The following is a 23371-nucleotide window of genomic DNA, read 5'->3' as shown; positions in this document are numbered from 1 at the left end:
CTTGTAACTCGCTCCTGCTTGCAGAACAGATGATTTAGTAAGCACAAGATGGGAAAAGGAATGTGCGCGTGCTGGGCAGCATCCTCCTTTCGCGTCTCCAGAAGACTGTTTGAAGAGCTGCCACTTTCAGTATTTACAGCCCCCTACTCACACACTCACACACACTCTCTCTCTCTCTCTCTCTCTCTCTCTCTCTCTCTCTCTCTCTGTGTGTGTGTGTGTGTGTGTGTGTGTGTGTGCGTGCGCGTGTGTGTGCGTGGTGTATGCAGGTCACAGCACACATGGAAGGTCAAAGGACAGCTTGAGGGAATCAGTTCTCCTTTCCCACTATGTGGGTTGGCTAGATTGAGTGATTAGGGTTGGAGGCAGATGCCTTTACCAGCTGAGCATCTTGCTGGCCCCTTTACTAATACTTGAAACTACACTGTTTATTCTTATGTGAATTTGACTACAATAATCTCTCCATCTAGAAAGCAAGCTTCATGAAGACAGGGACGTGATTTCTGTTTACTGCTGTCCCCTGATCTCTATCAAGTAGGAGGTGCCTAAGAAGCATGCTGGAGAGAAAATGAATACGCCCAACATAGAGTTAGAGGCTAGACACAGATACAGAGACGTTGCCACAGATACAGAGACATTGCCATCAGGAGCCTTATCTTTCAGGGTCTGGTAGTTTGGTACAGAGGAAAGTATGCCTGTGTTCTATGGGTAACTAGGGAAGATCACAGTGGACAAGGCCTTAGGAGGAATGCTGCCCCACCCCGCCATCATCAGAAGTTCAGAGAGGTAGTTCCAAGGGAACAGCAATGTAACATACTGATCTAGATGTTGAGGCTTGGGAAGAAGAAGGCTCATCACTGCAAAGCAACACAGACTTAGCACAGACAGCAAGAAGCAGATGTCAGGAAGTGCAAAGCATGTCTGGATGCGGCGAGGGGACAGTCTGGTTGCAGCCGGAAACACAGGACAGCAGGTAGGAAGGAGATGATACAGAAAAGCAGATGGGCCAGACCACCAAGAATTCTGAATTTCAGGCTGCATAGCACAGCCTTTCCCATGAAGTTATAGGGAGTCCTGGGAAGAGGCTGGCGGCACAAAGATATTTTAGGGCAGAAGTTTAAGTTAACAGGCCCTGTTAGAGAGCTGGGCTCTGTCTTTGACTTAAGAGCATAATGTTTTCTTTCATTTCTCCTCACTCCTTCCATTCTTCCCTCCCTCCTTTCTTTCCCCCCTCCCTCCCTCCCTTCCTTCTAAGGCAGGGTTTCATTATGTAGTTCTAAATGTCCTTGAACTCACAGAGATCTGCCTGCCTCTACCTTCCAAGTTGGGGTTAAAGGTTTATGGCACTATGCCTAGGCCAACTAGAGGTTTGCATTTTATTATACTGTGTTTACTTTCAGTTTATTTTTTGAGTGTTTTGCCTGCATGTATGTATATGCAGCTGTGTGTACCCAGTATCTGAGGAGTTCAGAGGAGGGGGCCGAATTCCTGGAACTAGAGTTACAGATGTTTTCAAGCCTCTATGCAGGTGCTAAAAATAAATCCTGGGTTCTTGGGAGAACAAGGGCTCTTAACCACTGAGCCATTTCTCCAGCCATACCAGAGAGTTTTAAAAAGATGGAAACTTTGACAGGTATAGGAACATCTCAACTGCCCTACAGTCAAGCTGTTTCATTCATTTTTATGACCTGGTTGGCCCTTTTGAGTATCAGCTTGAGACTCCAGGTCTACACAGTGCTAAGGTGAGATCACTCCAGGTCTACAGAGTGCTCATGTGAGATCACTGGAGTGGAGAAGGGATAAAACAAGGAGAAGAAGCTTATAAAATAGCTAATGCAAATGTCCAGGGAGAACAGTAAATATGGAAATTTGCAATGTAATTAAAACAGGAAAGGAACTTGGTAAAAGAAACACATCAATCAAGAAGTATTAACTAACTAGAAATGTAAAAAGCAGTCTAAAAACAAGAGGCAAAAAAATGACACCATCTGGCACAAATAAAAAAATGGGCAATCTCAGGGCTTTCCCTAGGGACTAAGTTAGAGAGCTACATGAATCAGGGGTCAACCTTTCCCACCCTTGTGTTCTTTGGTGAGCAAGCTATACCAGTGTTTCCCTTGGAAGATCCACTCTGAGCAAAACTGCCATGGCCACTGTTTCTAAGACTCTTCTTTACCTAAGACACAGAACAGCCATTTCCATGACCCCCTCCCCCAACACCGCTGCTTAGCATGGGCCTCCCATCTTTATTTGTAAAGGATTCCCACAGCAGCTAACCTTTTTAAAAATTATAATTTTAAAATTGTGTGCGTGTGTGTCTGTGTCTGTATGTGCACACAGGCACACATGCAGAAGATAGATCAGGACAGCTTGAAGCAAGATCTCTCACTGAACTTGGGACTTGCCAAATTTTAGCCTCATGCCCTCAGGCTCAGCACTAGGGCTAAAGGTCTTATCCACTAAGATATCTCCCCACGTGCCTGCAGTGGTGGTGCATGCCTTTAATCCCAGCACTCAGGAGGCAGAGGCAGGCAGATCTCTGAGAGTTCGAGGCCAGCCTGGTCTACAAAGCGAGTGCCAGGACAGGCTCCAAAGCTGCACCTGTCTTGAAAAACCAGACAATAACAACAACAACAAAGGTATCTCTCTAGTCCCAATGGTTAATTCAAAAGATTTATTTCAGTTAGTTTTGAGGCAGGGTCTCACTATGCAGCCCCGGGTGGCCTCAAACTCATAGCCTGTTTCTGAGTGCTGGGGTTAAAGGTGTGCGCCGCCATGTCCAGCTTCACCTGTGGTCTCAATCATCACATTTATATCACTGTAGAATTCAATGGATGCCAATCATAAAAGTTATTGCATGTGGGAATGAATGAGTTGCCCTAACTTGTGCCTGACACTACAAAGTACTAGCTTTTTCTCTTACAAAATCTATAAAACCAACCAGGCATGGTGTCACCCACTCATAAAGTCAGTACTAGGAGGGCAGGAGGATTGCAGGCTAAAGAACAGCAGCTTAAGTCACACATTGAGACTCTCCCAGAAAAGCAAAACTCTGGGCCAGAGTTAGGTCAGTAGGTAAAAGTGTGTGCTATCAAACCTTACAGCCTCGCTAACACCCAGGTTCCATGGGATAGAAGGAGAGAACAGGCTCCTACAAGTTGTCCTCAGACCCGTGGCACATGCACACCCAAACTCACACACAATAAATAAACGAGGAGCAATCAAAATGAAAATAAAAACCCAACAATCTATGGAATAGAGATGTGTGTCTAATTTTTTTCTTAAAACAGTGGAGACAGCACTGGGTGACAATGGGTCATGTAATTTTTAATAAGAAAAAACCCAGCAATGCTTCAGATATTAAACTATTATTTGGAAAATTATTTCTGGGTTACCAAGTCTAGAAAGCCTCATTTACACATGCATCTATGCTCAGAAACCAAAATTCTGGAGACATTTTTCCTTCCCTCTGAGATGAACATTATTCTATCTTATAGGATGAATCTTAGCCTAAAACAACATACCAAGTGGCTGCCGATTAGTTACAACACTGAGCAATGCAGAGTGAGAAAAAAGAAAACAGCCGGAGAGAGAGGACACCAGGGCCTATGAGGTTGCTAAGAGCGCCAAGCAGCAGGGGACAGAGGGCAGATGCCAGGAGGAGAGGAGGGACCACTCGATGACAGGCAGCAACATGGAGACAGGCAGGTGAGCTGCTCCCAGAGCTGGAAAACTACCAGCCAATGCAGCTGTGACAGAACTGTGAAGGCAGAGCAGGGAACCCCAGTCAGCTTAGTCAGCAGCAGCAGCAGCAGCAGGAGGCCCCTACAAACTCAAGATTCTCTTTAGACTCCACAGCACCCAACAGTGCCAGGCAGATGACTCTGTAGAAGTTTGCTGTGAGCACAAAGCAAAAACTAGTTTAAAGTTACTTTTGTTTTTTTACTTTACTTTATTTATTTAAATCTACTTATTGTGTATACAGTGTTCTGTCTGCATTTTCCTGCACAACAGGACACCAGATCTCATTACAGATAGTTGTGAACCACCATGTGGTAGCTAGGAGTTGAACTCAGGACCTCTAGAAGAGCAGCCAGGGCTCTTAACCTCTGAGCCATCTCTCTAGGCCCTAAAGTTACTTTTGTACTTAAGTAAAAACTAAGGTTTTAGAATTTAATTGTTAAAAATTATGGGCCAGGGTGTGTGTTGTTGGCAATAGAGTGTTGCCTACCATACACAAGACTCTGTGATCTGACCCCAACACAAACAGATAAACAGACCAAAAATGTGTGGTAATTTTAAATTACAGTAATCCCAGCACTTGAGGGAGAGTGAGACAGGAGAATCAAGAGTTTAAGGCTACCTCAAATGTTGGAAGCCAGCCTGGGCTACATGAGACTCTGTCTCAAAACAGAGACAAATAATGCATGTGGTGTGGGATTCCCCTCTGTATGCTGTGAATACCATTGGTAAATAAAGAAACTGTCCTGGCCTGTGATAGGGCAAAAGAATAGAGCTAGGCAGGGTAAGTGAAACTGAATTCTGGGAGAAAGAAGGCGGAGTCAGTGAGATGTCATGTAGCCACTGCCAGGAACAGACATGCTAAACCTTGCAGGTAGGCCACAGCCACATGGTGATACACAGATTAATAGAAATGGGTTAAATTAAGATGTAAGAACTAGCCAATAAGAAACTAGAGCTAATAGGCCAAGCAGTGATTTAATTAATACAGTTGCTGTGTGGGGCTGAGCAGCCAGGAACAAACAAGTGGTCTTCTACAACATGCATGTGTCTGTGTGTGGAAATAATTACACTTATAAGGAAACCTATGGCCAACCTGTATGTTTTACTTAACCTAAAGCCTCACTTTTATGGTATTAAAAAACAGTAAAATACTAGTGATTTCTTTTAGCTTAAGACTCATGCAGACAGGCAGATTTTATTAAAATACACAGTTAGAACAGATACTGGAATGTGTATGCGGAAAGTATGTTTACCGGCCCAATGCTCAACCATAGAGTATGTTGTATTTATTAACGGAATATAGCTCTAGGCGTTCTTATACAGCAAAACTTAACAGACCAATACATTTTTTAAAAGGAGACCATTATGTACTAACTGTTAAGTCTGGAGCATAGCCTCCAGCCCCTGGCATCCATCCCAGTCCCCCTGGCCTGGGAGTTGCTTTGGTCTGGACTCCAAATCCCAGCATGTCAGGTCCTGACCCCTCCCTGGGGGAGGGTCAAGACCACTCCCACAGGGTATTTAAGTGGGCTCCCAGAGGAGAAACACATGGTTCCGGGTTTGCATGGGCTCTCCGCTGTCCTGTGTCCCCGCCATGCCATGCCATGCCCCCAGACACCCGAGAATGCCGTATCTAATAAAACAATGGGCATTTTGATTTGGTATGATCTGACCTAATTGGATTTCTTTGCACCGCTGGCGGAGCCACCCTTTTCTTGTTATTTTTTTCTTAACAGTAACTTCTCAGAGACAACTTTCAACTCTACAGTTTCCTAGCCATGGCTGCATGGGCAAAGAGACACTGCCGCCATCCGAGGAAGGGACACCCCATTCGACTGTGACATCACAGCTTGATGACCCCCCCCCAAACAGAGCTGTCCCCAGGGCAGAACTCTGGTCTAGTGTTTCACCACCAGTTCTGTTGTTTCTCAGAAAACCCTTTGAAAATTGTACTAGGATATAGAACATAGAAGTACCATTTTTATCCCTTTTTATATATACAGTTCAGTGCCTTATATTCAAATGCTGAGAACTGTCACTGCCACCTACTACCTAACTGTACCATTGCCTTGGATAGATACTCAGTATTCACTGGGCAGTGCTGAATGATTCTGATAGGAGAAAATTAAGACACAAAAATCGTAGTTTTGTGGGAACCATCTGACAATCAAATAGCCTGGTAAAAGTAAACAGGAGAATAACTACTGAGTTTAAGGTTTCCCTTCTTTTAAAAAAAATCTAATTTTATAAAAAATTAAAAAGGAAAACCAAAGATTATAAGAAATTAACTAAACAATAATAGAACAAAGGTCTCAGGAAGCTTGTCGTAGAGTTCCATTCTTCAATTAAATTAATATATAATTTGTTATCTACTTTTATTTTTCTACTTTCTTCCTGAAGTCACCTTTTTCGAAGATAATGCTGTTAGAATACAGTGGGTATACATGAGCATTTTAGGGGTTGAGACAACATCTTCCTCTTCAGTCAAGGCTGGCCTCAAACTCACGGTGTCTCTCCTGCCACAGCCCGCCCAAGGCAGGATTTACAGGTGTGAGTGAGGACAAGGGCCAACTTCAAGGGAGAAAAAGAACAGAAAAAGCCTCCTCACTTTCCCAGCAGAAGAAGCTTCAGAGAACCAGAGCAAAGGCCCAGGGGGCTGAGGAGCCTGAGGTCCCGCCCTGGATCCGCCCACCATGAGTCCGCTCTTCCCACCCATCTCCCTCCCCTAGGGCAGGACACCTGCAGTGGCTTTTTATCTTTGTCTTCCGAGACTTACCTTTTGTGTTAATCTTTTCTTCCCAGGACTTTTAAAATTCTCTTATTAAACAAAGGACGACAGTCCTCTTTCTTTAATTTTTCTTTCTACTTACTAGCTCACAAGTCCACCCAGTACCTCCCAGTGCCATTACTTTGCAGCTCTATCTGTGAAGCCGGTTTCTAACCATCTAAGATGGATGCAAATACACCGAAGGAGCAGTGAGCACACACACCAGCTTTCATTTTCTGTGGCGCTGAGGAGAAAGATTTCCTCAAGTGTGACCAGTCTGGTCTTCATCTGAGCCCCGAGAATGCTACACTGAATCCACAAGGTTGAAGTGGAAGAATGGCGTTCTTCCCTGCCTCTGTGTAGAGGCAGGCGGCACGGTTCCTGAGCTGTAAACACTCCCAGTGACGGAAAGCCATCTGATTCAACATGCATAACTTAACAACTAATGCTTTTGCTAGCTTAAAACCAGAAAAAAAATTCATAAAAACAAAGCAACATTTTGCACATGTGAGAATTCATCTTCCTCTAGCTGCTATTCCTTCCTGCCTTACCTCTGCGATCTCTATCTTCTTGGCCAGATCATCAAGGGAGAGCGAGCTCTCATCAGGAGGCAGGCTCTCCTGGAGACTGTAGGATGCTTCTTCAGGAGAGAGGTCTTGGAGGAGGTCAGAGTCATCGTCCTGGGTATCTTCATAGGAGAGGGACTCTTCCGCGTCTTTTAAGCATCCTTCCAGAAGGCTGTGCAGGTAGTCTTCCGTTTCCTTACTGACTTGGTCTTCCTTATCCCGCCCTTCTTCTGGGGTCATACACACTTCTGGACGGGGTACACTTACGTCAGACGCTTCACTGTCGCCACAAAGTGCATTCTCAGAGCCAGGCTCCAAGTCAGTCTGACTCTGTGGTGATTTCCCGTCAACGGCTGGGCGACGGGATTCATCTAATTCACCGCTCTGCAGCTGCTCCCTGGGCAGTGCTTCAAATACACCCTGAACTGGCAGGCAGAGTTCTTTTCGGTGTGCCTGTGAATATTCACTCTCTGAAATCAACACGGGAGGTAAAGCGTCACCGCTAGCGAAGAGCTGCGGCTCTGTCACTGACTCACTAGGAGGAGACACCTTAGGTTCTTCGGCCACGTCAGGGTGGTCCTCCGTGGGAGGTGCCTGCAAGCCGCCGTCACCCTCAGAACCATTCTCAGCAGCATCTGGCCCTGACCTGCTCCTGGCAGTCTCTGGGGACCGGGTGTGGAGCTCCAGGGAGGCATTGTTGCTGCGGAGCGGCTCCTCCTCCCCCTCCGTGTGGTCCTTCCCCACAGTCACTGGAAGGTCGGGGGAAGCCGCCTGCCAATCCATTTGATGAGAGCTGGGGCTGCTCTCCTGGGGCTGCTCTTCATGCTGGCCTCCACTAGGTTCCATGGCAGGACCGGCTTCAATTTCTGAAGATGAAGAAAAATGAGCTGCATTTGAATTCCAAACAATGCTTTGCATATCAAGGTAAAGAAGGGACAGATGAGTACATGTGTAACAAAAATTATCTCACCCTCTCAGACAGAAATGCTGCCTGTTGCATTGCAATGGCCTTAGGTAGAACATGCATGCTCAGTATTTAATAAATAGCATTAGTGCAATAAAAAAAATAAAGATTCTTCAAAAGAGTGTTAAAATAATTAAATGAGTCAGTCTTAATTACAAATGAAGATGTTTATATTCTGAATTTTTTGGTCTTTTACATTTAAATGAATACACTTACTGGTCATTTTGTATACTGAAGTTAGAAAGGTTTTTTTTTCCTTCTACTTAAGGTATAGCATATCGAGTACATATTTTTAGGACACCTTAATAATAATATAATATGTAAGTAGAACTACATCTAATCAGGATGAACAAGAGTTTGCTCAGATCAAATTTGCAATCTGAATGGAGCCCCCTTAGAAACGTGCTTTCAGAGACAACTGCTTACTACAAGGTCACAAAGGGGACATAAAAAGGACACATTCTGACACGAAGTAGAAACAGGTTTGAACTTCAGCCTTATTACTAGAATAAAATCAACTTAAAATACTTTTTTTTAAAAACCTTAAGACAGCTAAAGCCCTTTATGTGAATAACGAGTGGATGTTGCCCACTGTGAACAGAGAAGCCTTCTCGCCTTGTTAAATATTTCAGGAAGGCATATAATCCTACAAATAAGGGTCAGAAGTGCAAGATAAATTAGTAATTTTATTGCTTCTTTTTTTTTAAAAAAAAGTTTATTGGGATTTCAATTATCAACTGACAATCCAAGTTGAGTCCCTGTTACAGATGAGGCATTTTTTAAGTACTGTCTCAGATGCCAAAGAAGCCTGAACTGGGCTGGCATCTTCAGCTCTCTATGCAGAAGTGGAACTAGGAGTTCTGGGTTCTCCCCGCCCCCAACTTCAAATATCAAAGAAGACTGAGAAGAACTGGCCATCTTTGGGGAGTTCTACATCCCTGCTCTCTCCCACTCTCATGGTTTGATTGCAACAAAGCAGGCGGGCAGCTGGTTCCCAGGGGTTGTATGCTTTGCCCGAACTTCCTGGTATCACCCTATCAGAGGGCGGGTGTGGGGTTGGGGTCACAACAAGGAAGGCCACAGCTGGGGAAAAGGGTCAAGCTCAGCCATAAATTCCCAGTACTCAAAGGTTCAGAGACAGCCTTCAAAACACATCTGTAGGATTCAGAGACTCAATGAGACTGGGAGCACACTCCCTAAGTCCTGGTGAGCCACAAGGCGGGGATCATCACATATACGAGGGGGTGATAAACAACAATGACAAAATATAACGTAAGAGACGGGGGAAGGCGCCCATAGCACCGACAATGCTCTTCCTTGTCCAGGATTCGGTCCATCCTTCATAGGATGGATATTAGCTTATGTTTGGATTGCTGAAGCAGTGATAATCCCTACAGTTTACACAGTCGAAGCATGAGGTAGTCAGTTAGAAGTCAGAAGATCCAGGCTCTACCTAAGAATCAGGGCCCCAAACAAATGGCTGTAAACGGGGTGCCATCCCTAAGCTTGGTGTAACAGGGTCCTTACACAGCCCAGGCCAGGCTGGAACTCACCGGGTAACCAAGGAGGATGACTCTGATCTCCTGCACCGCTCAGTTCTGGGGAGATGTCTACTCCATGTCTATGAAGTTGTGACAAAGCTTATTTTACCCTGTTTCTGATATACAAATGACCAGAAAAGAGACACAAAGAACAGAGCCTGTGGGACTGACACACAGCAATGTGACTTTGTGTCAGGAGAGAAAGGGGATGGAGATTTCAGGACGGCTTGACAAGAGCTTCACGGAGGAGAGCGCTGATGGACGCCAACAGCCCCATCCCCATCATCAGGGCGCTCACTAAAAACTCTGTCATCTCTTTTCAGATCAGGGCTCTCAGGCCCAGGATCATAAAGCTCAAAATATAAAATCACAATAAAATCATCCATCAGAATAAAAAATACCCTGAAAACATTAGTTATTTCTCAAACTTCATAAATGCATTTAGAAGTTTCCCAAGTCTTTTGTACTGAGGCACAAATTGATATAAAACACATCTTAATGATTAAGAAACACACACACGGTACACACATAGCACACAAACACACACACACATACATACAGTGTATGTTAGTGCTATAAATTATCCAGATAGAACTTCTCATTATCTAGATTTATAGAAAAGGTCGGTACCTGATTAGTCCGTTTAGTAATGGTTGTTTTTTTCCTTTAGCAAGAAAGAATATCTAAATATACCAAAGCCATTTCATTTTTGTATTTTTGTAAGCCATAACTATTTTTGTATAATCTTTTTATATTCTGTTTTCCTTACTGACAACATAGAAGCTATTTTGCTTTTTAAAAGATTTTATATTCTATTACTTCCAGTTATCTAAAAATGGAAATACATATAAAATGTGGGGTTTATACTTTTTATAAGTATATATACAAAAATCTAAATACAAAAAAACTCTCACCACAACAATTCAGATCTAATACTTTAAAATGCCGCAGGTAAGCGGACTCCTGTCTATTCCTCTCCAGTATAATCTGCAGCGGACCTGGTTCTTTGGCTGTTGCTCCTCTTCCCTTTGGCTCTTCAGACACTGCCGGCCGGGTAAGGCATTTTCTCTCCAGTGACTTTTCCACAGGTGCTATCTAAAACGTTTTTAAAAAGGAAAAACGTAATCACAGCTTTTTTGAGAAACTTGCATTAAAACAGAAAACTGTAAGTGTGCTGAGGAAAGGTTTCTCTGGGATGGCCCGGCCCAGATGTAAGATGCCAACATGCCCCACGGCCAGAAGAACACCTCTAGAATGGCCCGGCCCAGATGTAAGATGCCAACATGCCCCACGGCCATAAGAACACCTCTAGAATGGCCCGGCCCAGATGTAAGATGCCGACATGCCCCACGGCCAGAAGAACACCTCTAGGATGGCCTAGCCCCAGATGTAAGATGCTGACATGCCCCACGGCCAGAAGAACACCTCTAGAATGGCCCGGCCCAGATGTAAGATGCTGACATGCCCCACGGCCAGAAGAACACCTCTAGAATGGCCTGGCCCAGATGTAAGATGCCAACATGCCCCACGGCCAGAAGAACACCTCTAGAATGGCCCGGCCCAGATGTAAGATGCTGACATGCCCCACGGCCAGAAGAACACCTCTTACCTTATGCTTGGACAAGAGAGGGCTGTGGAAAAGAAGAAAAACATAGTTTTAAAAGTACAGCATGCTTCCAAACAAATGTCACGGAAATGGATATAAAAAATAGAGCCTCTCTGCATTCTAATATTAGCGCGGAACATTCCCAGGGTGCAAACAGTGCCACCGGCTCCCGTGGCTCACAGGACAGCCGATCAGTGCTGAAAGACCCCAAACAAGTTACACGTGCTTCTTGCACCCATAAATGTTTTACAATTTCATTTTAAAACAGATTATGACAGAACATAGTTATGTTGGAATGATTTGTGGACAGACAACTTTCAAGTGTGAGGGTTTTTTCTAACAGTATGCCAATAAAGGCCTGGATAAAATAAGTCCTGGCTATATTATTATCATAATACTTAGAATCAAGAAACGGCTCAAATGTCTGCAAGTAAGTGAAATGGGTGTGTAAGCTGCCACACGGTCATACGATAAGCTGGTGTAACAGTATAACAGTAAACTGATACTGCATGTGATAAAATATAACCCAGAGACAATGATGGACTGAAGGATCTATAACAATAACTGTATTCTGCACGTTTGTATGAAATCATAGAGCATGTAAAGCCACAGTTACAGAACTCAGCTGTGATCACAGGAGAGGGGAGTAGGAAAGGTCAACTTGGTAACTCAATGAAGGGACCTTCTGAGAGGTCAGAATGTTTGTATTTTGGATTCTGTTAGTGCTAGTCATAGACGGTGGTAGGGAAACATTTGCCAGGCTCATACAGTGAACTAGAAATATGAGGCATAATTTGGGGTACAATGTTCTAAAGATACCATGCACATGGCATGTTCAAGTAAATACTTCAAACAGTTAGGACACACTAACAAATTGTGAGTTCCTTCAGGAGGGCAGTAGGTGGTGTCTGCATTGAGTATATTGAAAGTAAATAAGTTATCTTTACTTTAAAGGCTTCTAATCTTTTAAATAGGTTATAAAAATGAAAATATAAAGTAGAAAGCTAACATAGGAACTTCCTAAGAAAATGAGTTACAATTCAGAATCCCTGAAAAGGTTGTTTGCAAAGGTTCAAATTGCCTAGCACAGGGAAACCATCTTCGGAGAGTGGACCGGACACTTCCATTGGAACCTCTATTGCTCTTCCAAGGTTGGTCTCCAGAGAATCCAGATCCCCAAGCAAATGCCCTCTCTTCTGCATGGCTAAGCAGCAATTACTCAGGACTGTTTCGTTATCAACACACGGAGCTTTAGTTTACTGCCCATTATTCTGAAGAGGAGACAAAGTTACCAGCAAAACAGACCGCCCTTTATCCTTTGTATAGTGGACTCGGGATCCAAGTCCGGAAATGGGTGCTATTTAAACCCCATGCTCCCTTCCCCTTCAGAGCTGAGTGACCCAATGAGCAATTCACAGCAAAGATAAGCAGAACAAAAAATAACAAGCTTTATTATTAGGATAATTTAGTTTTGAAAACCTATCTCCTTGACACAAGTCAAGAAATTGGAAAGTACCCAGTAATGAAGTTTTCCTTCAGTTAGGTTAAATATGAAATACTGAGCTTTTTAGAACTGCTCTTAGGAAGGGTACAGCTCTTCTTATCACAAACAGACACTGGAAAACTGCCAAAATAGCAATAATCAATATACAGAAATAAATATATATATTTAATAAAATTAAAGTAATAAATAATGATTAAAAGACAAATGGAACAAAAGTCCTAATGTGCAACTTAGATAATTTGGCTTGCTGATCTCCTAATTAAACAGTATCAAAAGTAACAATGTGTCTGAGCCCATGGAAACCCAGTGAGGCTGGTAAGAAAGAAGAGCCGAGAAAGAATCCTTAAAATTTCATTATACTCAGTTCAGTTCAGTTTCTTAAGTTGAAAACAGCAAGAAAACAAAGAAATGGATCATACATTTCAATACTTAAGATAATGCATATCTTCAATAGTCTCCAACTTACTTTAAATAAATTATGACATACTTACTCTTGATGGGTTGTGCAAATTTTAGCAAGCTGTTCAAAATCTTCACCATTGAATCCCTTTTCCGAATTCCTCAGAGGCGCCACTGCATGTGGCTGGACAGCTCTCCATTTTGTTTCTAAATTTAAAATACTTGTTAATCCCTGGCTCTTACAAAAATGTATTTAGGCTTCACTAGAATAATTAATGTACTGCTACCTTCCCAAGCAACCCCAAGGTTAATAAAGTTAGAAGGAGCTAAACGAGTCCTTCACAGAACAGTAAACATTCTACCAACAAAACTAGCCAGGAGCAAACGCAGAAAACTGAGAACAGAGCTATGGAGAGCAAGGCATGGAGAGAGAACACCGTCTGCCTTCCCTCTCAAGCTGCAGGGGAAACCCCCGGCCTTGCACCCGCTAGGCGAGCTCTCAAATGTGAAGCACATCCCCGGCCTGTGCTTTGCAACAGACACTTGACTGTGTAACTTCTTTTCTTTTAACATGCGAACCAGGACACTACGCTCACTTTCTAGATAGCGGGTTGTTAGATGGCTTTGAATTCCGAGTTCCAGGTCAGTCTGTACTCACCCCACTGTTCCTGAATGGCAGAAAGATTGGCGAGCAGCTGCTCATGGTACAGTCGTTCAAGCTGAATGAATTTCATTGCTTTCTCGTCTGAATAGAAAAACTGAGGAAAATAGAAGTCGAGACTACATCTGCAAAGGAATGTCCTAGAGAAGCCAAGAAATGTGCTCCTCTGGCCAAAACAACGAGAAGGCTCGAAATATTTCTAAACTTAGGCACACCTGACGGGAGGGTTCCTGGCTTTGGGTGAGTACATTTTATGGTAACACACGATGCAGAGGTACTTGGGCTCCACAAGCAGCAGACTCGAAAGGTTTCACTTGAGGACTGCCTGCCTGGCAAGGCATTGGCAGCATCACCAAAGCCATCTAACTGGATAGAGGACCACAGGGGATCCCGGAGTCTGTATGTTTCCTTCATTTCTCTCCTTAAATGACTCCCTGACTAGGAGATCCTTCAGGTCAGGGTTTCTCTCTGGTTTCATGGTTCTTCACCTACTTTTCATTGGACATTTTTCTCCACTGAGCCAAAAAGTATCAAATGCTAAATAATGGAAACATGGCATGGGGCTTTCACAAAAAATTAATTTACCCCAGTGACTTTCCTAATTATAACATAATTTTTTTTTTGGTTGATCTTCTTATGACATTTTGGCCTCCCATCTGTGCCAAACAAACTTGCATCTTAGAAGGTTTGAGAAACACTGTCCAAATGCCCAGCTTCCTCTGGGCGGTGTTCTAAATGTTGACCCAGAAAAAAGGAAAAGACGATCGGAAGGTTTAGCTTTGTGTCCTTCCCATGAACACTGAGAGTTCAGCTCTCCCTCCCGTCACCTTAACAATCCCTGGGGCCAGGAGAAGCAGAACCTCTCCTCTGCTGTCCAGGACTGAACGCTTCCTATTCAAAAGCTTCCGTGGGATCTACTTGAAAACAGTACTTGTTGGTTGCTAGTGAAGACCTAATCTTTCCTTGGCTACACACAGCCGTGCATCATGAAACATTTCTGTCAGGGAGGAACCATTAAAGGATAAATTTAAATTGCCCAAGGATGCAAAAGCATCTTGACATGATGCTCTCCAAACAACAAAGCCACCGAATGACGCCTTTCTCTGAGTGCTGCTGCTGCTGCTGCTGCTGCTGCTGCGCAGCTCAGCACCACTGCCGCCCCGAGCAGTCAGAGGAGCTGCTGTCCCAGGATGCTCCATTATGCGCAGGTTTGACTTGCGTGCTTAAGCGAGGGAATCTAACAGACTTTTAAACGTTTCGCCTTCAGCAGTGTGTGTGTTTTCCCCATTCTCTTGAACATAATGTTTAATGTTGGTAAAAATTAGGCCTCCTTGATGAAAGCCAAATTTAGGAGGCTTTAGGGGATTTTTTGGAGTGACCTATTTCCTACACTTTGCTCTTTGAGGCGGTTACATGGGCACACGCAACTGCCAAAACCCACCAAAACGATATGGTCTCCACATTTTGTTGCATAGACTTTCAGCTTAAAAAAAATAAAATATAAAGATGGGTTCCTCAAGCATTCTATAAATTTCTGTCTGTAGTTAAGAAAGGATACAGTCCTCTTCCTGGAAATAGGTCTCAGCTACCTATAAAGACAAAAGAAGAAATTAATATTTGGGTGAAAGGACAAACTTGGGAGCCAGCAAGATTTTGAAAGGTTGCTTTGATAGATTACTAACAAAAACACGTTCGCCACATTCACAGTTGAGAGGACTCTGTAGGCGCAGGACACAATCCTTAGGTCCCCGTCAGCAATTGTGCACAGGCATTCCTCAGTCCATGCCACCAAGCCCTGCTAGTCTAGCTCCAGTCGGAACAAGCATCACCTAGTCCCTCAAGTTTCTGAAGGATGAGCGGAAAGTCAAAGATTTACAAAGATACAACAGGGGTGAAAAGGTTAAAAAGATTATTCTGCTTGTTTGTTTATTTATTTTGGCTTTTTGAGACAGGGTTTCTCTGTGTAGCTTCAAAGCCTGTCCTGGAACTCACTCATAGAGATTACCTGCCTCAGCTTCCTGAGTGCTGGGATTAAAGACATGCGCCACCACCGCCTGGCGATTATTGTTTATTACAAATTAAAAGTTAGAAACGGGGTCAAGGAGATGAGATGGCTCAGTAGGGAAAGGCTGACAACCTGATTTCAATCCATGCGATCCACACAGGAGAAGTAGAGAACAACTGCCCTAAGCTGTCCTCTGACCTTTACATGAACACACACACACACAGACACGCACACACAAATAAATAAGATTACACACAAGCCCTTCCACTATTCATTTCATTTCTAGTTTAAAAACTACCAGCTCAGAACCTCATGGGACACTGGTTTTGGTGTCTGTACGTAGCCCAGGCTGGTCTTGAACGCCACAGGCAGCTGAGGAGGACCATAGCTCCTAATCCTGTTGCTCCTGCCTCTCAAGTGGTGGGGTTGTAAGTAGCACTATTGCTGCGACAGGCACATGTGTTGTGATGTTTTTATTTCTTAATCATTTCTTTCGGTGAGCATGTTTGTGTGTGTGTACACAGGTGCATGCACTAGAGTTTGACATGGGGTACTGTGGTGGTTTGGCTGTATTTGGCCCCCATAAGTTCATAGAGAGTGGCGGTATTAGGAGGTGTGGCTATGTTGGAGTAGGTATGGCCTTGTTGGAAGAAGTCTGTCATTGTGGGGGTGGGCTTTGAGGCTTCATATATGCTCAGGTCATATCCAGTGTCTGAGACCACTTCCTGTTTCCTGCAGGTCAAGATGTAAGAACTCTCAGCTCTTTCTCCAGCACCATCTCTGCCTGTATGCTGCCTTGTCCTGCCATGATGATAACGAACTAAACCTCTGAACTGTTGAGTGAGCCACTCCAGTGAAATGTTTTCCTTTATAAGAGTTGCTGTGGTCTGGTGTCTCTTCACAGCAGTAGAAACCCTGGCTAAGACAGCTGTCTTCTGCAATTGCTCTCCACATTTATTATTGGTATTATTTATGAGACTGGGTCTCAGGTAGCCCAGGTTAGCCTCAACCTCACAGAGATCCCCCTGCCTCTGCTTCCCAAGTGCTGGGATTAAAGGCATGTGCCACCATGCATGGCCAGATCCCTTATTATTTTTTGACTCAAGGTGCCTCACTGGACTTGGGGCTCACCAATTGGCTAGACGGACTGGCCAGTTAGCTCTGGGGTTAGCTCTGGCCTTGTGTTTTTACACATCTCCAGGCTTACACAGCAGCCGCTTTCCCATCTGAACCATCACTTCAGTCCTGTTTATTTTTTGAGACAAGATCTCTTGTAGCCCAGGCTAGCCTGGAATTCATTATGGAGCCAAGGATGATGCTGAACTGCTGATCTTTTGGCTTCTACTTCCTGAGTGCTAATCACAGACCCAGTGCTATATTGTTGTTTTTGAAAAGGCCAAGCTAACTCGGTGATAGTGCTTGCCCAGCATGCTCCAGGCTCTGAATCTAGTTCCTAGCACCATAAACATAGCTTGGGTATGTAGCTCAGTGACAGTGTGCTTGCCTACTGTGTGGGGGAACCTGGGTTCAATTCCCAGCACAACAAAAGGGAGAGAGAACGAGGGCAAATGAAATGTCAACAGTTGGACTTGCACAATGCCACACTTACACCAAACACTAGAGACACTAGTCCCGGAAGCTGATGCCAGAAAAGGTTTCTCATATACTAGTTTCCTTCTAAAGGATCTTCAAAACAAAACAAAATAAAACTGAACCAGGCATGCACCTTAAGCTCAGATACTGAGGATAAGGCAAAACAACAGCCTAATCCCATGAGTTTAGGACCAGCCTGGACAGAAAGTCCTGTCACAAACAAACACAGTTAATTAAATTAATTAATTAGTTAAGAATTTTTTTGCTTAAAAATCTCTGAACTCCTAAAATGTCTCCACTATATTTTTGATCCTCTGTCTCACACTTGTTACCTTCCTACATCTGACCTGGTCTTGCAATCATCCATGTGCTGTGGCATCAGTTTTCCACTAACTGTTCCCGAATCCAACAGAATATCATCTAGCAAGTGTCTTTATCTCAGACTCAAGAATGTACAAAAGTGAGTAAAATGTCATTTTAAACTTTAGAAGCAATATTTAATTCCGTATATCCAACTTCAGAGAGCAGGACAGCCCCGCAGAGAGAGTTCTGGGGCACGACGGCCTCGGCTCTCTGCGGGGAAATGGCATGTATTGACGCCCTCTTCACGCGTTTGCTCTACGTTAGGCTGGTCCACAGGCTTACCCTCTGCAGCTGCCGTACTTGCAGCTGCAGAGTGAAACGCATCAACTCCTTGTCTTCCCATGAATAAGATGTTAATGATTCTGTTTGGTGCTGGCACTTTAGTAATTGTGTTACATAAACTCCAAATTTGCCTTTCCTCTAATAAACAGCAACCTCCGCTGCGGATTTCAAAACCGCCTCGCAGGGCTCTGAGAAACGGCGTGACAGCAGTGCTGACGCCGTAGAGAAATGCAGCAAGAACGTCTTAAAGAAGTAATGCATGCTCTGTGTTCAAGCAACTGTACGGGCCAGGAAGGGAGCTTGTGGGAGAGCACTCGCCTGGCACGGCTCAAGGCCCCGTGTCAACACACAGCACGGGAAAATAAGTAATAAAAGATAACTTTACTCTGTGGTGGTTATCTCAGCTCTGGGCCCCGCAATGTACAAGGACAACTACTTTTTAGGAGTTCTCACCACTGTTTATATTGTATATGGATTTTGGTTGAGAAGTAGAATTTTAAGAAGCAGATCCATTGCACATTTATATGTGTCCACATATAAATTATATTTTTATATCTGAAAAAACCTAAGAGATTTTTTTTAGGACCTTGATGATAAGGTATTTATAACTAAGACCAGTAAGTGCTAAACTATTGATAAAGTTTAGCATAACTTGTGATATGTAAAATAGTCCACACAAGTATTGTTTTACATTACACTACATTGCTTTTACATTAGTTATTCTGTATGTGTACAGGTGTGGCGATCAGAGCACGGTTCGCAGGAGCTGGTTTCTCTCTTCCACCATCAGAGTTCTGGGGACTGGCTCAGGTTTGCTGACAAGCACCTTTGTGTGCTGAGCCATCGAGACAGACCGCTTTACACTTTCAGAACAGTATCTACAAAGTCCTCTAAGTTTCTAGTAAAATATAAATAAATAAAGGATTTCATTTGTAGATCCCTATCTCTATTTTCTAGAGACCTACCAGTATACAGAATAATAAAGTAGTTGTTAAACTTAAATATCTTAAATACTCCAAGAGTACAAAAGGTCTAGATCGCCTTTCGATACATTCAGGTTCAGCAGAAACAAAGCAATGACCGGAGAGTCTGTCCCAAGATCTGATCTGCTGGGAGCAGTACAACTGCCCTCCTGGGATGCAGCCGTCACCTTCAAATTTCCCTTCACCTAGACCAGCAGTTCTCAACCTACAGGTAGAGATATCAGATGTCAGGCCCTGAAGCAGGAATATTCTCAGTCTGAGAGCTGTTAGGAGGCCAGAGCTCCCAGAAGACACTGAGACAGTTTGGTAGGAATCAAGGGTGGAGAGGTAACAGGCACAGATCACAGAAAGTCATGGTGAAGGTTTTGCTTGACTTTTATATGAATGAGATGAGATGTCACTGGAAGGCCCTGAGCAGTGAAGTGACAGGGTCTAAGCTGTGCTTTATCTAAATCACAGTAACTTCCAGGTAGAAGGGGAAAGTCTAAACAACACTAGAGTTAATACAGGGAGGTTTGCACAGTGAGAAAGTTCAGGTGGGATTCGATGAAGGGACAAACACTTGCTATTAACAGAGGAAGGGCCCGTGGGAGGGCTCTGCAGGTCAACAGGCTCTGCCTGCTGTGTAAGCCTGACAGTCTGAATTTGATCCCTGGAACCCATGCAGGTGAGAGGTTGTCCATGGGGTTGTCCCCAGACCTCCATATGTATATGGTGGCATGCCCTTCACATCCCCTCATACACATATATGCCATAATAAAATTAATTCGAAATATTTAAATGGAAAAAAGTATTTGAACATGTACAAACCATAATGAGAAAAACCACAAACATTTGTCAAAATGTTTACAACTGATGAATGTAGGCGAAAGGCAAAAGGTGATGGACTGGGAATTGCTAAAATGAATGAAACCACTTCCACCCTTCTCCAGCTGTGTCTCCTGGGAAGTGACAGGGTCTTCTGCATTCTGCACAGAGGTGATGACCTCAGCTGATTCCTGTGGATCTAATGCATCAGCATCCTTTGCAGCTACTCGGCAGGGACTTCACAAGCAGTCTCTGCACTGGTGACAGTGAGGACAGAGCTGTGTGGCAGAGTAGTTGTAGGCTTTACTGTGTACCTACCAAACACTGCAACGCATGCTCATCCTCATTAACGCAATTCATCTTCCACCAACTTTCTCATGATAAAGAAGCCAAAGCCACACAGCTCAGCAAAAGCCTCTCTGCTCACTGAGCTCCCCCTGAGCATGCAGACTGTGGGACGCAGAGGAACGGCAGTTAGAGGGCTAGGACACTGTGAGTTTCTGGGAAAGGGGCAGTGTTTTTCAGTGAAATGGAAGCGGATAATCTTTAGGTCCAGTCAATATTATTATTGTCTTTCAGACTCAAATGGGGCTTTTCTTTCCAGACTGATTTGCCCCTGCCCAAGGTCACCTGCCATTGAAAAGAACCTTCTTAATTCTAATGCAACCATGGCTTAAGGATAGAAACTCCATAAAAAGATGTCTGCCTTGCTATTTCCATTTTTATCTTAAATATTTTTTCCCCGACATTTTACTGAACTTCTTCAGCGGAGTTCAGACCACAGGAAAACCAACAGCCACATACTTTCATCCCTGATCTGGCAATGACTGTCACGCTGTCACATCCACTTTCTCTCCCAGCAAACTACTTCCAGAGCGGCAGGCCTTGTTTCAAATGTCTGTACACTTGTGCTTCTATCACTCCTATATAACCCAGAACCTAATCATCCTTAGGAAAAAATGAGGCTTGGGGCTTGAGAGAAAACAAACAAAAATCTTTCTCTAGTCCCAAGTACCAATTATTTTCATTTTAACTGCAAATAAAAGGCAAATCACAAATATTTAAATTTTTCCCAAGTGACCTCATTTGTGAGAAGGCTTTCCACTGCTGTCCCGAAGGCCTCTTCTCTCCACATTCTCCCCACTCAACCCATCCCACCTCCCAATCTTCAGAAGATTCTGTTTCCAGAAGTAAAGTTGCACTCTGGGTATTGCAGTGTCACTAGGTAGCTGAGTGCCTACAGTTATCCCCAGCCTCACAAGACAACAAGAACAGCAACACCCCACCCCAGTGCAAGACAACAACAACAACAGCAACAGCCCCCAGCAAAGGCATTGTCAGTGACAACGGCTTCTAGTCCGGCCTCTTTCCAGCTGTGACATCCCAGCCCTGTCTTCACAGCCTAGTCCCTTGGCTGTGACTGCTCATTTTTCTTGTAAAACTCTTTAAAATTGACACATGTGGGGGTTTTGCCTGCATGATTTATGTCTGTACACCTCGTGTGTGTTTGATTTATGTCTGTACACCTCGTGTGTGTTTGATGCCTGCATGATTTATGTCTGTACACCTCTTGTGTGTTTGATGCCTGCAGGGGCCAGAGGGTGTTGGGATTCCCTGGAACTGGAGCTTCAGATAGTTGTGAGCTGCCCTGTGGATGCTGGGAATTGAACCAAGTCCTCTGGGAGAGCAGCCAGTGCTTTTAGCCGTTCCAGCACCAGCTCACCCTGAACCTCCCTTCAGGAGGTGCGTTCTTTTCTCTGTTGCTGACTGAGCCAAGGTAACTGCTGAACCTTAGACTTGTCCACTCTACAGCACAAAACCCCACACTTGTGTCTACGTACTTATTTCTCCCATTTCACCATGGCTCTCCTTGGAACATGCCTTAGAAAATCTTTGTTCCTTCAGTGGCTAGCAGGCCTCTTGGCATCCTGTTGGAGCTTACTAAACTCTTGCCATATTGATTCCTCCTTAGCCTTAGCTGAGTCACCGAATAAAGACGTTGGCTACTGTCCAATCGACAAATCATCCAGGTCACAGTGTGTCCACCTCCCGAAGAGGCCAGACTTTCTACTGGCCATGCGTTTAGGGTCAACAGTGGGTGGAGGGGTCAGTCATGGAGAAGCGGATTTTAGATGCCTCCAGACACTGGCAGCAGCGCTGGTGAGGCTGTGAACACAGGGCGTGGTCTTACCTGGTGGAGGAAGAGGGGCAGTGCTCTGGAGTCCATCTGCTCCACCTCGCCTCGGATCAGCGAGAAGAGCGGCTGCAGTGCTGGTGCTGGAGCTTTTGGGGGTTCATTCGCATTCACTCCGGCAGCCTGCTCAGCATCAGCCTGCAGCTCTGCATTTACTGTCTGCATTAAAGGTACAGCAGCTCCTACTGGACAGGAAGGAAATGACTGCATCAGGCTAGACCCTGTCATGGAGGAATGTTTTTAAACTATCACTCCCAAGAATGAGAAAACGTTCAAGTAAACTAACCACATGGGGGAAAAAACCAGAAACCATAAACGACTGTCCTCCTCCAGTGAGCGATTTGTGCTTTGTCGTTGCTAGGAGCCCCGATGGAGCCATTTCCGCAGAACTAGAACTGAGTATCAGTGAGAAGGGGCTGAGGAGACAGGGAGCTCAGTTAGTCAAGGGTTTGCTTTACAAGTATGAAAACCCAAGTCAAGGCCCAGAAGTCACATAAAAAAAATTCGGGCATGGTAGTACACGCTGGTAATCCCCCTGCTGGAGAGACAGGTAGACTCCTGAAGGCTTGCTGGCCAGCCAGCGGACCCCTTGATGAGGTTCAACCTAGTAAGAGACTGTTTAAGAAAAAAAAAGTGATGGTATCGGAGGGCTAACATTTAATATTGTCCTCCAGTCTCAATATGGACACACACACACAATCGTGAACTTTAGAGCTGTATAACCCACACCTCTATTTTACCCCTTGAGACAATGTTCCCTACTCAGACAGAGCCCATAGGGCAAAGAGCTTTGGACAAGGAAGGAGCCAGGGCCCCATTACTACATTATTTTTCAGGTGACCTTAGATTAGAATATTACTCACTGTAAATGGAGATAAGTTCTCCGCTCTCTCCTAGATCTGAACAACTAAAACAGTCAAGATCCACAGAGATTCTGAGGATTAAGAAACGCATGGAGTGCTAGGCTCGGTGGCACACATCTGTAATCCCATCAGTTGGCAAGTAGAAGTTGCAAGGTCTGAGGATCCATGCCGTCTTGAGCTACACAAGGAGTTTGAAGCCAGACTGGGCTACAGCAGAATCTGTCTCAAAAGAACAATCATACTGGAGCGCTAGATATAGGAAAATACCTTGCTGGCCTCCCAATCTAGCCAACCAGCCTTGGGTTCAACGAGAGACTGTCGTAGTTAGGGTTACCATTGCTGTGATGGAATACCATGATCAAAAGCAAGTTGCGGGGGAAAGGCTTATTTGGCTTATGCTTCCATGTCACAGTTCATCCATGAAGGAAATCAGGACAGGAACTAAATCAGGCAGGAACCTAAAGGCAGGAGTTGATGTAGAGACTACAGAGGGGTGCTGCTTACTGGTTTGCTCTTCATGACTTGCTCA

The 23371-nt window shown here is 44.3% G+C and overlaps 1 protein-coding gene across 2 annotated transcripts in view; it reads right to left on the bottom strand.

Annotated features, from left to right (window-relative positions):
- Positions 1–23371, bottom strand: part of Cnst (consortin, connexin sorting protein) — an 82812-nt gene that overhangs the window by 11044 nt on the left and 48397 nt on the right. Inside the window, exons 3-9 of one of the 2 annotated variants that reach the window (XM_041635385.1) lie at positions 21977–22164; positions 15311–15341; positions 13750–13836; positions 13184–13298; positions 11192–11213; positions 10581–10677; positions 7063–7943 (exon numbers count right to left, since the gene is read on the bottom strand). In XM_041635385.1, the coding sequence (XP_041491319.1) occupies positions 7063–7943; positions 10581–10677; positions 11192–11213; positions 13184–13298; positions 13750–13836; positions 15311–15341; positions 21977–22164 (1421 nt within the window). The remainder of the gene's footprint in view (positions 1–7062; positions 7944–10580; positions 10678–11191; positions 11214–13183; positions 13299–13749; positions 13837–15310; positions 15342–21976; positions 22165–23371) is intronic. The other variant, XM_041635386.1, reaches the window with a different exon arrangement.

This window comes from Microtus oregoni, unplaced genomic scaffold (assembly GCF_018167655.1).
Source record: "Microtus oregoni isolate MIOR12 unplaced genomic scaffold, Mior012 000047F_ref0000412, whole genome shotgun sequence".
In the NCBI taxonomy this organism is placed as follows: domain Eukaryota; kingdom Metazoa; phylum Chordata; class Mammalia; order Rodentia; family Cricetidae; genus Microtus; species Microtus oregoni.
This window is presented reverse-complemented; position numbering and strand designations above follow the sequence as displayed.